Source organism: Physella acuta, unplaced genomic scaffold, assembly GCF_028476545.2.
Source record: "Physella acuta isolate Inbredline_101_S28 unplaced genomic scaffold, ASM2847654v3 ptg000758l, whole genome shotgun sequence".
NCBI classification, from domain to species: domain Eukaryota; kingdom Metazoa; phylum Mollusca; class Gastropoda; family Physidae; genus Physella; species Physella acuta.
The window spans coordinates 108,083-124,454 of record NW_026732276.1 but is presented as its reverse complement, the minus strand read 5'-3'; the positions used below and the strand labels follow the sequence as shown (position 1 = coordinate 124,454).

The following is a 16,372-nucleotide window of genomic DNA, read 5'->3' as shown; positions in this document are numbered from 1 at the left end:
CCCCCCTCAATAACTACATAGGCCTACTATAATCCTTTCATTTACTCACCATCCCAGCATCTCTACACCAAGCTGGAGAGTAGCGAGAGGGAACCACTGAGCCGCAACAGCAAAATACAAGATGGCACAACGGACGAGCCCGCATCGTTCCGCAAAGACAGTTACGGCGCCACACCTGGCCAGATTTTAAACTACAACGGCACGGCAGGCCAAACATCAAATAACTTTGGCTCGACATTGAACCGGAGGTCGGAAGATGAAGGGGGACACATCGAGCGACCACAAAGATTCTTTTATAGACGAGAGCCTGTATTTTGATCCCCAGTCTCCAGAGAGAACACGTGATAATTCTTTTGAAAGTGTATGATTGATGTTGTGTTTAGAAATTGAATGGACTTGGTGTGATCTTTGAAATCGGATACATGTGTTTTTGTGTGAGATTTGGTGACTGTTAATGTATAAACCTTTTTACCTGTGCAATTAAAAGTATTTATATCTTACTTCTTTTGTTTCTATAATTATTAATTTAATTATTTAACGAAAAATGTCGTTATAAGCTATATTAAATTTTTTATTAAAACTTGTCTACCTTTATTTAGTCGAACATTAAAAGCTACCTTTTCAAACATGATGGTTCATGTTGCACAATGAGTAGAGTTCAGCTGTTTCTCTGATTTCATAAGGTGAACTGATCGTCGGGTCAGCATTGTGTACAGCAGCTTCACTTTTTTTTCTAACGCGAAACAGATACTCATCATAGTTGGGTGGACTCGAGTCCGGGATTCGAACTCGAGACATTCAAGTGAGCAGGTGTGTGCTCTACCTTCGGACAATGCCGTCCTAGAAATTAGACATAGATAAAAAAAACAACAACAACATAAAACTTCCACAATGCTCTTGGTTTCTAAACCGAAAAGTCCCGAGTTCGAACCCCGGGGTAGATGAGGCTCGGTAGTTGGGCACAGCAACCCATCTAGGAGAGACAACTCCAAAAACAAACACCTGCTACCTTGCAGTTTTGTTCTTGGATGTAAACAAATTTTTTAAAAAGCAGACTGAAGTCGGTGTCAAAGGCCTAGATCTATATGGCGCATAACAAGTTAACACGTAATACTAAATTGTGTTGGGGAAAATAGCGTCAAATTTAACAATTAAGAACGAAGACGAAGAATTAAAGTTTGTTAAGGATAGATTTTATAGGCAAATAGAACCACATATAAGTTTATAAGGACATATGCTAAAGACAGGAAAGCTTCATTTTCTTAGGTCTCTAGTCTATTAATTTTCAAGTAATTTGACTCTAATCAGACATTAGTTATTTATTTAAAATTAATTCAAAGATGACCAAAGAGCGATCTGTCGGTTGAGCTGATGTTCACTAACGCTGATTACAAATCTAAGTGGCCAGCACTTCGAAAGTTGCTGATCAAGTTTCAAAATCTATTTAGAGGTGTTGATTTAATTTAAGATAAACGAGACAATATAGACAATATAGTGTTACTTGTTTTCCGAACTTAAACATAGACATCTATATAGGCAGTGGCGTCGCTAGGTCGGGTGTCACCCGGTGTGGGATCTCATGGTGTAACCCCCCCCCCCCCCCGAAAAAACATGTTTATATATATATATATATATATATATATATATATATATATATATATATATATATATATATATATATATATATATATATATAGTATATATATATATATTGCCTAATGGCGTTAATTTGTGCATACAATCCACCTATTAATTCATGTGGAAAAAAATATCGTTTTTATCGTAAGTCATTAAATGTTGGTGTCACCCCCTCTACTATCGTTCATTGACTTATCTGTTAATTAAAATTACTCAACAAGCCAGTGGCGTAGCCAGGATCGTCTCAAGGGGGGGGGGGGGTGTTCCAATTTATACCCGGGGACAAACTTTCGATTTGCACCCCCCCCCCCTCAAACTTTCGATTTGCACCCCCCTCAAACTTTCGATTTGCACCCCCCCCCCTCAACACAGTTAATAGTAAAGATGGTTATCTATAGTCAGTTATTAATACAGGTGGATTCATTCTTATTAATCATTAATTGAACTGGCAAAAAAGCATTTTTCTTCTATATATTTTAGCAATTTTGCGTCATGTTGTCACCCCCTTAAATGGTGTCACCTGGTGCGGTACGCACCTCAGCCCCCTGGCGACGCCTCTGTGTGTAGGCTATATAGTAGCGTAACAACTATGTAACCAAGGAAGACAAATTCCACATGCCCCCCGAACACGATAAGTTAAGTGCCGTTACAGCTAGGTAGATGAAATTTCATACATAAGTGTTATATCAAATTTATACTTTTGAATCAACTTTTCAGCGATTTCCGGTAACCGGAAGTGAAACTTAATCTACTTCTGTTTTCTTTTGTATTCGAAAATGAAATTTCATTTTTTTTTTTTACTTTTTATCTCGTAGCGAAGCACGGCTATGCATTCAGTATAAAAATAAGCATATATAGGCCCGTTACAAGTTCTCAAAATTCGCTCGGCAGTTTCGATCTATGACGATCGAAAAACAAGTTAAATAAAAGCTTATAAAAAATCATTAAAAAGAAACGTTTTCATAGCAAATTTTTATGTAGGCCTAATATTGCACTAAAAAAAGAGAAAATGAATGATTTTCTTTAAATATATTATTATAGGCCTACACTATTAAAAGCAACTAAATTTTCGTTTATGTTTGGAATTTTCACATGAAACTGTTGGCCCATTACAACTAAAAATAAAAGCAGAGTTTAGATAGTTAAAATGCATTAAAAAAAACAAGAAAAAAACCCAAAAAAAAAAAACAAAAAAAAAAAACAAGAGAGTTAGAGGGGAATCGCTTAAACCAGGGGTTCCCAACCTTTTTTTTTTTTTTACTCTAGAGCACATTCTAAAATATCGGTAGGGTGGCGGGCACCACCTATTTTAAATCGACAAAACTCCTTCCATAACTTGTCATTTTCCCATAATTTATTTTCTTATTGTCTTATTTTCTTATAGTCATAATGTATTAATAAATAATAAACAAAAATGTTTCAAAAACATAAAATTATTTGGCATTTTTTTCAAATTGCATACAGGCAAAGAAATGTTTTTACAAAACGTAAAGAAAGTAAACAAATCACATAAATAGAAAGAAAACATTTAATTAAAAAATATAATAAAGTCAATGTGATCTTTGGCATTGCATTTCATTCGCCAGAGCTTCATAATAAGGGCGTATGACGACAATCCTGTTAGCAGACAATCAAAAAGATGCTCATCGGTGAGTCGAGATCTAGATCTATATCTTGATTTTATTAAGTTCATGTTTGAAAACAATGATTCGCATAAATATTTCGAACCGAAAAAATGATTCAAATGGCACTAGCCGTTCCAGGCTAGCGTAAATAGTGCAGTCTGGCTCGCCGCTAGACAAGTTGGGACAAGTATCGAACATATTTAATAAACCTGGGCAGTAAAAAAAAAAATTAAAACTGTAACAAATGAATAAAAATAAATCATATTTTAAAATAATGTTTATGAAAAAAATTCTGTCTCTGTCTAATAGTGAGAGGCGGGCACATACGAATCGTTCAGCGACAAAACTGGCGCCATGGCGCCCGCGGGCACAGGGTTGGGAACCCCTGGCTTAAACGAAACAAGAATGATAACTCTTATTATTCATGTTAATTAATCTTTATTAATATTTACGCCCTAAATCTAGTATTCTAGATCTAGTTAAAAATTAATATGATCATGTTTTTTTTTAGTCCAATAGGCCTAATTATTTATAATTTGGTAGGATTAGGCCTAAGTGAAAGTATATTATTATTATTATAGGCCTATTTATAAATGTAGAATAGTTTCCTTCTTTCATACTTCATACTAAACCTAAACAAAATCACGTGATACGTCATGTGGTACGTCATCAAGAAACTTACTTTCAGTTTTGTTTTCATTGGTAAACCTCTTCTGGAGTAGACAGAAACAAAAACTAAACACAGATGTTGAACTTTTTCATCCTTGCGTGTGAATACACTTATTAACACCCTATTACAATATGCGAATATGTGTGTCACTTTATATCGTTTCTCAATGACAATAATATAACACTGTTTTCAGTATGGCAGACACGACCCGGGGACAAGCCAAGCGACTCTGTCACTCTGTGCTGTCACAGTGTTGTGTGTGTACTGTCGTGTGTGTAGAGTGTAGTAGACTAAAGATACAAACTTCAAAATACAAAGTACTAACTCACCAACTACTGACACACTCTCAGACACAGTGTAGAGTTAGAGTGTAAAGTGTAATAGTAGTAGCAGCTACTACCACTTGATAGATAGTATTGGTAATAGATCTAGCTAGTAAAAGGCAAAAGGGGTGTTTCTGGCTTGCTAAAAAAGTTTTAAAAAGTCAATGAGTATATGAGATATGACATATGAGTATATGAGTCAATGCTATTTTCATTTTTTATGCTAACCCTATCCCCAATCCTAATCCGGGAGAATTTTTATACCAGTGTCCGATTATAAAATCTTCTTCAAAAAATGGGTGTTAGGTTACTGGTAGTTAACTAAATACACACATTGCTGGCTAATGTCAATGCTAGCCCTATCCCTAACCCCAACCCTAGCCCTACCATACGCCGGCATATGCCTAACCCTAATTTCTAACCATAAAATTAGTTGATAATACAATACTACTAATAACCCAACACCTATTTTACGGAAGACGTCTATTATCGGATATCGGTATCTAAAATCATCCTCTAATCCTTATATTATAGCTATATGCCTAACCTAATTTCTAACCATAAAAGTAGTCGAGATTACAATACCACTAACAACCTAACCACAACACATGCATTTTTAGAAAAGTCTAATTATCAGTCATCTTCAATCATCCAAGATTGGTTGATTTGTATTTTTACTACTACTTCTAATTAATTTAATTGGGTAATATTTAGAATCGACTCTTTGAATCCCTGCTAGAAGGAACCTTGTCATGATCCAGATTTTGAGATATTATTAATGACTATTAAGGCAAATAAGTTATTAGTTATAATTTATAATTAATTAAAGTCAAGAAGTAGGCTAGACATAATATTATCCTTCTCGATCTATATTTTTATTTTTTTATTTTTAGAGATGAAAAATATTTTAAATTAAATATTTGTGGGGATGTGCCACAGTAATAGTGTTGCAGTTGGGCACTCCAAGTTCCCCTACAGTCACCTTAGCACCTGGGTGTCTTGCACTGGGGGTCAGTGGTAATACTTGAATCAACTGTCAAACTGCACCCGGGCACTGTTGTGCATACATTTGTTTTATAGAACATGCTACACCAGTGTTTCTTCCAGACTTTTTTCTCTGTGGGTGCACTTGAAATTTTCGGGGGGGGGGGGGGGGGGGGGGGGGGCTGACACTGTTAAAAGTATATATTTTCTATATAAATTCCATTTCGTTCAGGGGGGGGGCGGGGGGGGCCTCAGTCCCCTCGAAGAGATGCCTGGAAGAAACTCTTTGCTACACTAAGAATACTGTGCGCTGCTGCAATCTATGATAATGCCGAACTAGGGGTTCCTTTCAATCCCTGATCCTATTTTTAGAAGTACAGAAACAGATTCATAAATCCCATTTATTCTGTATCTAACATAGATTAAAATAACAATAGGGAAAAAAAAATTTTTAGACTATGAGGTTAAAAATTTAAGTTTTTAGACTGCATTGGAATCGGTACTACAACATTATTACTTGTCTATATTATGGAGCATTTTATTTTGTGAATAATAATTCCTCTTATTGAACATGCTGATACTTCTGTCCTATTATTTGCTTCATGAACATCTTTTAACCAACCTAAACAATAAACAATATGTTTTAGTTAAAGCTCACGTAAAAACATAAACTAAAATAACATCATTTAAGCAGTTAGATTTGTTTAAAATTAAGTTTCAAAAAATTATTCACTGCTAATAATTTTTATTGATTTGGCATCATCTGATGTCAATTGATCAGAATCTTTCCTAAGTTGTCCCTTGTTTTATTTAAAACATACTAGGCACATGACTTCCATTGTCTGTTTTTGTTACGTACTCCTTTGTATTTTAAACATTATTAAAAGCTATAAATAGCCATTCTGCTGACCTATATTCATGTATTGTTATCAAGATCTCCCCTAAAGCAACCAATTTTTTTTGTTTCATTATCTCCCCCACCCCTTCCAGTTTTTTACTCCTCCCTTTACTAATCATGCTATGTTTCAGCATGTTATTTATAAACATGTCAACAGTCATGTGATGGACTTTGTCATGTCTCTATTGTTTCTCCCTCCCCAGAATCTTCGATCATGGTCTCTAAAAAGGGAGTGATATTGTTTTCGTGTGGCTTGTTGGGTGTTGTCTTCCTTGTCGTAGGCTGTGTTCTCATAAACGTTTTTGACACTCTCATCCATTCGGAGGTGAAAGATGTAAGTAAAAAGATTTTGTATTTTGCTTATTTATAGTTACATTTTTTTTCAAATTTTAAAAAGCATGTTAGGAAAAATTGTATAAGCCTATCTTCATCATAAGAAAAGTTTTTTTTTATTTAAAAAAAATGGTTAGAAATGTATTTTCTTTAACAAGTAATGCATCTGAAGTCAAATTTTAACAATTTAACCAGAGGCGTAGCGACCCTTCCCGGCGCCCCTGGGGACAAACTTTTCGATTTGCACCCCCCCCCCCTCAAACTTTCAATTTGCACCACCCCCCCCCTCGAGATTTTGATTTGCACCCCCCCCCCCCTCAAACTTTCAATTTGCACCACCCCCCCCTCGAGATTTTGATTTGCACCCCCCCCCCCTCAAACTTTCAATTTGCACCCCCCTCAACCTTTCAATTTATTTTTCCAACCCATTTTGGCACCCCCTAAGCTCGGCGCCCGGGGACATATGTCCCCCCCGCCCCCCCCCCCCCCGCGCTACGCTACTGAATTTAACTAGCAAAAATATTAACAAAAGTTTAAACTAGAAAATAGTTTTTTTTAAAGGCCTACTTTGTTCATAACATTAGAGATCTGCAGTCAAACAGGAAATGAAATAGCTATGTAGCCATGGCTTTGAAAGTATTAAATATGCCCAGCTGTATTATTTCCCTGCAAAATGCCTAACTATATTACTTCCCTTAAACTGGCACACTCAGATTACTGTGTAAGAAGGAAATAATATTCTTTTTTTTTTTTTATTTTGAGTTTGAAATTTTTTGGTTATGAATGGAAATAGTAATTATCACAGACGAGTAGCCAACTGCTAGATCTATTTATTTAAAAAAAAAAAACAACTAATATTGGATTACAATTAAAAACATTAAAGCATTAATAAAAAATGTTAAAGTACTAAAGTCAAGGTAATTTCAACACTCAAGTTTGTAATTGATAACTTAGTCACTCCATTCCAGCTGTAAGTAGGTCATGGTGCTTAGGCTATCCATGTTTGTTCAGGTCTAGAGTGCATGATCAGCCATAAAATGAAAAACAACAAGTTTTTAGCTGTTTGAAGGACCATCAAAGCCGTGTTTTTTTTCACCACGCCTTGTATATTTACTATCTTGTTGATTGATTTCTATTTAATTAAATTGGAGCTATGATGAAAAAAATGCCACCCCCTTATGTAGCATTGCAAAACCACTTCAATTCACGGGTGATAAAAACACATGCACTTTTCTCAGTGAAATAAGTACGGGATGTTGGATAGGATAAAACCACCATCATAAACCTCTGTATTAAAAGTTGTCTTATGTACTACTATTATTGATGGAGCACTCACACTGCTTTATGTTAACAATTCCAAAATTTTAAATGTCATTAAAGCAAACATTTTGTATTCTTAAAATTGTTATAGAATAAAAAATGGGCTTGTATAATAATAAAAAAACAACAAACAAATATATAGACCTATATACATGTAATGGAAAAAGTGACAATTTTTTGCCTACACCACTGACCTGGCGTCATCGGCCTAAAATAAAGGCTATGAGGCCATGTCTTTATTTTCTTACATTTATTAAGCACTGACTTTTTTTACATGCTGAATTTGTTTTCTTTTTGCATCAAGACAATTTAAATCACCATTAGATTTGATACTTTTTACATTTTTCTATTTATATATGTTTAACACTTCATTAGTAGCCTTTATTATTTGAATTTAATTTTAACCATATTTTTCTATAATTTATCTGCCCACTACCAAATATCTTTTAACTCCCTTGGGGTGACTTTTTTAAAGTATCTGATTCTCTCTTATACCCAGGGTCTACCATTAACAAAAGGCTCGGCTTCTTATAAAAACTGGCAGTCACCAAAATCGCCCATTTACTTCCAAGTATGGATGTTCAATGTGGTCAATCGCATGGAAATAATCGCAGGAGAAAAGCCAGCAGTGGCTCAGATGGGACCCTACACCTACAGGTAAGTGGACGCCCATAAATGACATCCAGCTATGATAATGTGTGATGAACATGTGCGTTGGGGTTCCGAAAGTGTGCTGTCACATTTTTTAATTCTGTAAAGTAATCTTTAAAACTGAATTTTAACGGCTTTTTATTGTATTTAAATATTTTTGAGTGAATTGAAATTGATTAATATACCTAACGAGCCGGCCCGCGGCATAACATACGCCGCTATTTAGTTGTTTCTAATTTTCAATAATTCATAATTTGTGAATTCGACAGTACCAACGCTGACACTGAAAATATTTCTTTAAAACACTATAAGTAGCTCGTTAAGGACCATAACCCCCCCCCCCCCCTTCCTTCCCCCTCCCTCCCCCCCCCCCCCCTACGTTTAAAATCGTTGGCTCTGCTTGTAAACATTTAGAGTGAACACAGCTCACTAAAACCATGTAGGGGTGGGGAGGTAGGGAGAGCGTTTGCAGCTTGTTTTCTAACGGCTCGAAGAGGAGAATTATATATATAGATTATGATCAAGTGTGACATCATTTAAAAGGGGTGTCTGACTTTGTGTGATGAGGAGGAGGAAGGAGGTAAAAACTATCAAATATTTATTTTAAATTGGCTATTGCGGTAAAACTTATCATTTTTTTTTTAATTCTAGAAAGACTTTGTAAAGTGTTAAACTTGATATTTTAAAGAATAGCCTATTAAAATTCCATGGCAAATCATAAACCTACTTACTAGTTGTGTTATTAAAATACTGTGTAAACAGCTATACTCATCAATTATTAACTGAACTAGAAATAAATTTAAGTTTTGCTTTAGTTGCTAGCAATAATTAATTATTGCCAAAAATCAACATAACGCTAATTAACTAATAATTAATATACCTCCAATCGTTCTACTATCAATAATAACTGTTTTATTTTTGTCATTTTTTCACCACCATTCATATATTAACCAATAATTTTTTAACAGCTGTTATTAATTAGCACCAAATATTAATGAACACCCTGTTTTATTAACACCAATAACTAATAGACACCCATTATTAATACGCACCAATTATTAATTAACACCCATCATTTTAAACACCAATTACCAATCATGATTGCATTCTTATAAAACCCACAATTATTTAACCGCCATCGTTAATTATCCGTACTCACCATCCCCAGGGAACATCGCGAGAAGGTGGACATAAACTACTACGACAATGGAACCTTGACTTACAGGGAGCTGCGGTCCTTTGTATTCCAGCCTGACATGTCTGTTGGCTCAGAGAACGACACGTTCTACACAGTCAACCTTCCTGCTCTGGTAGGGCTTGTAAAATTAAACAACTTTTTTTCTCTGTAATACACCTTCCTTTTGTTCTTGTGTCAAGGTTAGCTTGTTCCTGATAAGAATCAGGGGTATAAAAAGGAAGGGGTGTGTGGGTATAATGCTGAGGGGGGGAGGGGGGTTATATAAGGTAAATGTTCTCGCTATTTTCTATTATTATTTGTTTGAATATACTACAGCTACTGATTAATTTAAATACAGCACTGACAGTCGTGCTGCAATACAGCATACATTCTGGCAAATTTTCTGAATAAAAACAGCGGAAAATAGTGTATATTAAATACTTGATTCAGTGATCAATAAAGAATTGTATCTTAATTTGGAGAAAGTCATGGTGTTCATAGATAGATCATGCATTAACTTTTAGGGTTGAGGAATTGTCCCATGTTAATTAACCTTGTTATGGCCCCTAAGATCAATAATCTCTGGTTAATTTACTCCGTATGGTAACTACCCCCATTTGAGAATATCTTATTATAAAGTAAGTAAAGTTACCTTTTCAAACCTGACTGTCTACAGGGCAAGTGAAGTAGAGTTCACTTGTTTCTGTGACCTGGGCATATGAAGAGATAGTGTGGTCAGCACTATGCTCAGCCGCTTTTACTTTCCTTAACGTGAATTAGGTACTCATCAGAAGTTGGGATGGACTCAGGGACGGTCTACTGACTAGAACCTGGATACGAACTCGAGATTTATGGGTTAGCAGTCCAGCTCTCTATCGCCAGGTCACTCTGTCCCATCTTATTATACGTGATATTGGTAAAATAATGAAACCAGCATTTTTAAAATGCCTCCTTTTTTGGGATTTTTTGTAAAAATCTAGATCAATGTATCCTCATTTACTTCCCCTGATTTTGCTATCTTGTCCACTCAGTTTAGAAATAATATGTAGATCTAAGTGGACAAGTGATATATGGAGGTATTGGCAGAAGGGTAAAAAAATACAATATTTTTGTGTTGAACATGTATATTTAAAAAAAAAAAAAAAAATTTCAAGATTATTACATAATGAAAAATATTTTTTACTAAATTTTTTTTCCAGACCATCATGTCTATGCTAAAGAGAGAATACACATTTTTTGATGAATTAGTTGACTTGATCTTGAATGCAATTGGCGAACGATTGTTCATACAGTTGTCTGTGCATGATTTGATGTGGGGCTATGAGGACCCTTTATTAAAGGATGCGAAAGAAATTGCTAGAATGTTCAATCGGACTCTGAACATGTCAGACTATTTTGGTCTGTTTTATAATGTAAGTTTGTGATCCACGAAGGAAATGTAAGGTGGCTGTGACGAAAGGTCAGGGATATTTAATTTGGTTTTGAGAAAAGGATAGGGGGTTAAATATGGTGGGTTTGAGGAAAGAATAGGGTTATGTAAGGTAGGTTTGTGGAAGGGATAGGGATATGTAATGTGGGTTTGTGGAAGGGATAGGGATATGTAATGTGGGTTTGTGCAAGGGATTGGGATATGTAATGTGGGTTTGAGGAAAGGGAAATATAGACATATTTAATTAGATAAATTAGAATGGATACAAAAGGGATAGCTGGGCTTAATGTAATGTGGATGGTTGTAGTGGCTAAATATAAAATGTTGTAGTCATAATTTATTTTTGATGCTATGTAGTATTTTCTAGCAGTAATAACGTTATTAGAAAATCATACTTTTTATTTGCTACATAGTATTTACTGACTGTAATATACTCCTTAGATACTCATTCTGACTGAAAAGAAAAAACTATATAATTTTAACTGAGGTTTTTATTAATCGTAAAAATTTAAACTTAACTGAATGTTTTTTTTTGTTTTAAAAAAAATCTTTTTTTCTAAAACTTTTTTAGCAAAACAACACAGACGATGGCCTTTATCAGATCTACTCAGGTGTTAAAGGTATCGACAACTTTGGGAAAATTGTTACCTGGAATCAATTTGAGTAGGTGGAGATATAAAAAAAATTGTTTTTATGCTGCTAAAGTATGAGGTATTGGTGCTGCTGTTTTTCTAGAGTATAGGCACATTTGACCCACTAATATTAATTGTCACCAAAACCATCCCTTAGCCTATAATGGTGTCACAATCTACCCCCCCACACCAATATCTAACAGTGATAAAGGATAACCCACACCACATTCTACGGTGTGGTCAAATGGTAGAGTGTACGACTGCTAACCCTAAAGTCTTGAGTTCAGATCCTGGGCTTGAAAGTCTAACCTGAAAGTCTTGGGTTTGGATCCCAGACTGGAGTTCATAGGACATCCCTGAGTCAACCCAGCTCTGATGGGTATCTGACTTGCAATATTGAAAGTAAAGGCAGCTGGGCATAGTTCTGACCACACGATCCCATCATATGCCTAGATGAACTCTACTTCTTCTGCTCACTAGGTTCAAAAAGGGTAACTACTACCTACCACCACATTCTAGATTCCAATAACAAACATTACTCAAAAGAATAAATCACTATATAAATTATTAGCAAAGATATTCATACACCATAGATGCTATTAAATTAGTATTGTATTGGCAGCAAGCTTTATAAAACTGATGCACTTTTGGGGTGGCAGTGGGTTGTCAAAAATTGAATTGTGGTGTTTTGATGGGGGGGGGGGGGGAATGGGTGAGACAACTACTCCAGTTCTAGTGTAGGTGTCATAAATGGATGACCCCCTTTATCTGAGTTTAAATTGTTAAACCATATTTGGTGTATTTCTTTTTGTCTTCAGGAAACTTCCTTACTGGACCAATGAATCTGCCAACATGATCAACGGCACAGGTAAGTTCTAGTCTTTGTAGCCTGCAAAAATCTGGTTCTGGGATTATCTCTCCACTTGGATTTGATCCAGTATTAAACATCGCATCACACATCTGGTGCACAAAGCATCTATGCAGTTGGATATGATCCAGGACTAAATATTTTAGTTATCTAGCACAAGATTTAATCTTCCTTGTTTGATTTGACCTATTTTGATTTGAACCACTGACCTGATGACCCAATTTTATTGATAAAGAAAACAGGAGTTATGTAATTTTTGACTTAAGGTTAACTGAACTATTGAAAGCGGTTGCTTATTTTATGTAATAATTTATTTGTAGTCCCTAATATATATCTTTGTATCACAGATGGCACCATCTACCCTCCATTTATCAGCACCAAGGAAACAAAATATTTGTTTTCTTCTGACCTCTGCAGGTTGCAATTTACGTTAAAAGATATTTATTAAACTGTAGATCAAATTGTAAATTATCAAGATTTTAAACAATTAGCAACAATCTATGAAACTTTTAATTTTTACAGTAAAGCTGCAGGTTATATTTGTTTTAGAAATCTATTTTTATTTTCTTAAATTTTTATTTTTTAGATCACTGGGTTTAGATTTCACTGAACCTCTGACCGTCAAGGGGATTGGTTTAGACAGATTTGTGGCCCCTGACATCATGTTTGGTAACGTGACAGTCAACCCGTACAACGCAGGGTTCTGTACCCCCGCAGGTAACTGCCTGCCCTCTGGTCTGCTCAACGTTAGCGTCTGCCGCAGTGGTGCCCCGGTCATCATGTCCATGCCTCACTTCTTGGGGTGCGACCAGGAGACTATAGACACCATCGTGGGCCTGCGACCTGACAGGGAGGAACATCAGAGCTACATTGATATTGAACCTGTGAGTAGTGTAGCCTAGCTTGTAACTCTGATCTTTAGATTACAACTCTTTACAAGTTATGTTTAATATAAAAGTACAGAACCCAAACAGACTGTGAAATACAGGAATGTGTTTTTTGTTTTTTCTGCTACTAATATATTTTGCTCAGGCTTAGAAATATGGCCAAGATAAAGATAGAGAAGAAAAAGGGCTTATGATTTGCCATGCTATACTTTATTAATACAAACATTGAGCTTGTAAATTTGATATTTAGATTAGAAATCTTTAAAAGCTATGTTTCTTATAAAAAGACAGGACATCTGCTACTAATGTATTTTGCTCAGACTCAGAATTATGGCCAATACTAACATTGAGTTTGTACCTCTGATCATTATGTTAGAAAAAACACAGGCCACAAATAGACTGTAAAATACAGGAATGTGGTTTTTGTTATTTCTACCACTAATTATTTTGCTCATGCTCAGAATTATGGCTATGGCTACAACAAAGATTGATGCAAAAACAAGTTAATTAAAAAAGTCTAGGGACATTTATGCGCAATTTCCTTATGTTATCTAAAAATAGCTCTGACGTATAATGCTGGGGTGCGTTCAAGCTAGAAGAACGATCGGTTTGTAGGTGTTTATGTAATTTTAAAATTTGTGACCGAACGAGAGGATATTTTTGAAAACTTTCTTCGGCAATATTGTTCTAAATTATGGCAGGAATAGATTGGTACATGTTTCAAGTCGCTAAGTGGTCTGGTTGCCGAAATATGGGCCAAAAACTGAATTTTTTCGAGGTTTTTTGGCTTTTCCGGGAAATACATGAAACCCGGAATTTTTATGTCCTATGCTCATTCTCGTAACTTGCTTAACATAATTGCTTTTGGAACTAGTCATCAATATTGCTTCGTTGAGGAGGAGATACGACTTAAAGCCCGGACACATTCATCCATACATTCATTCATTCATTCATTCATCCATCCATTCCCAGAAATGACGAGTTAATAAACGCAATTCTCCAGAATGGAAATTGCGCTAAAAAGGGCTCATAATTCTCCCGGCTATATTTTATCATTACTAACATTGAGCTTCCATAGTAAATAAAAATATTTGTAGCTACAAGAACATAATCAATAATCTTTTTTCTTGTATGATTTTCCTGCATGTTACCTGTTTATTTTAAAGATTTTTAACCTGTATATTTGTTTTCTTCGTTAACATTTATTTTCTAGCAATTTTGAAAATGTGTCACCTGTATATTTACCTGTGTATTATAGATGACAGGTGTAGCCATGAACGTGGGGAAAAGATTACAAATCAACACCTACATAGAACCGGATGCTAAATTTCAGTAAGACGTAGTAGTGTTGTATGTCTGGAATATCAGCGTGCAGCATTTAAGTTGTATAAGATTGTGTGGTATATCACAAACATGAATTCAAATAATATGGAATGGGGTCTACATACATCTTCAAATTATAATTTTAAATTTAGAGCACAGAGTACAACTAAATGTTGATTTTTTTTTTTTGCAGAGATCTAAAGAACATCAAAAAACCCTTCTTTATGCCAGTCATGTGGCTCAATGAGGTGAGTCTTGATGTCTATTTTTAAAACGACATTAGTCTCATTTATTTTAACTAACACTGTTTAAGTTAAAATGGTTGTTTTTATAAATTTCTTAAACTTAAAAATCCTATTAAAACTAACTTTGCTTTTAAAAAAAAATAAAAAAAATCAGTCTTGTATGTTATACTATTTTTTTGGTAATTAATTCTTATTAAATTATCTAATTCAATAATCACTGTAATCTATATTGAATAGATGTTTTATAAATTTTCACATGAATTAATTTTTTACAACCCTTGTCTTTTTTAAAATGTTTTTAAAATATTTAAATTTGTAAGTCTGAACTTGATAAATGCCATTGATTTACTGACAGAGTGCTGTCATATCAGACAGTGATGCCAGTGACTTCCGAAGTGAGGTTCTGGATAAAATTAAAATAACAACCGGAGTCAAATACGGTCTGATTGTTTTGGGAGCTGTCATGATCATCATTGTTATCCTCGTTTTAGCTCTGCCCAAACTGAAAGACTTGGTGAGTCATGTTTGTATGAATCTATGGCAGTACACCACACTTATAAAATCCTTTGGTAATGTACACCAAAATTATTTATAAAATACTTTTGTGATGTTGACTAGTACATTAGTATACCATACTTTTAAAATCCTTTGGTAATTTTGGGTAGTACATTAGTACACCAAAGTTTAAAAATCATTTCAAAATTATGAAATACTTTGGTAATGTCGTTAGGAAGATAACTATGATATAAAAGCAGAAATGTCACATTTTACAAATTAGCTCTTACGTTTGTTGGATCTACATTTAAAAAATTAACTAGACAATTAAGTATTACACTGATCATAGTTGTCATGTGTTGTTTTTTAAAGTTAATAGACAAGTTTTAATTTTTTTCCCTTTTTACTTGACTTATGCACACCAAAACAGTCATGCATTCATTTGAAACTTTAACAAAAAAAATAACAATAGCAACCTTAACAAAATAAACACTATTTAAAAAAGAATATATATATATATAAAAAAAAAAAAAAATATATATATGCACAGTTTCCTCTCTATATTTAACAAAACTATTCCTCCACCAAAACAGATGATGAGGAAGAAGGAAGAGGCAATCAACAAAAATAATGAGGATGATGATGACGTGCCTATATTGTTCCACGGAGCATCTTAATGACCTCATCTCTTGAGTGTTGTGACCAGTTCTTTCAGACGTCCACCTGCTGACCCCTGCTCCCTTAGTTGATATTTTTTGCTTCGAAGTTTCTCAAGTCAGTAGTAATCACCCCACAATTTTATTCCTTACATTAGTGACCTTTGCATGACCCCCACAGCAGTGACCTTTATATTAGTGATCTTTACATGACCCCC

General features: G+C 34.7%; 2 protein-coding genes across 3 annotated transcripts; both read left to right on the top strand.

Annotated features, from left to right (window-relative positions):
* Positions 1-55: 55 nt before the first annotated feature.
* LOC131950377 (lysosome membrane protein 2) lies at positions 56-499 on the top strand (the record flags this gene model as incomplete). Its single annotated transcript, XM_059312485.1, is given in 1 exon segment — positions 56-499. A coding segment is annotated over 1 exon segment (263 nt), but the record flags the coding sequence as incomplete, so codon positions are not given.
* A 3,416-nt stretch (positions 500-3,915) lies between these two features.
* On the top strand, positions 3,916-16,372 carry LOC131950372 (lysosome membrane protein 2). 2 transcript variants are annotated; one of them, XM_059312475.1, is made up of 13 exons: positions 3,916-4,033; positions 6,342-6,472; positions 8,291-8,448; positions 9,611-9,752; positions 10,819-11,031; positions 11,620-11,711; positions 12,499-12,548; positions 12,896-12,965; positions 13,135-13,432; positions 14,694-14,767; positions 14,952-15,006; positions 15,359-15,517; positions 16,092-16,372. In XM_059312475.1, the coding sequence occupies exons 2-13, from the start codon at positions 6,353-6,355 to the stop codon at positions 16,173-16,175; spliced, it is 1,515 nt and encodes a 504-aa protein (XP_059168458.1). In that variant the 5' UTR covers positions 3,916-4,033; positions 6,342-6,352; the 3' UTR covers positions 16,176-16,372. The 2 variants fall into 2 exon arrangements, with proteins under 2 accessions (XP_059168458.1, XP_059168459.1); XM_059312476.1 differs by having other exon boundaries at positions 3,918-4,074.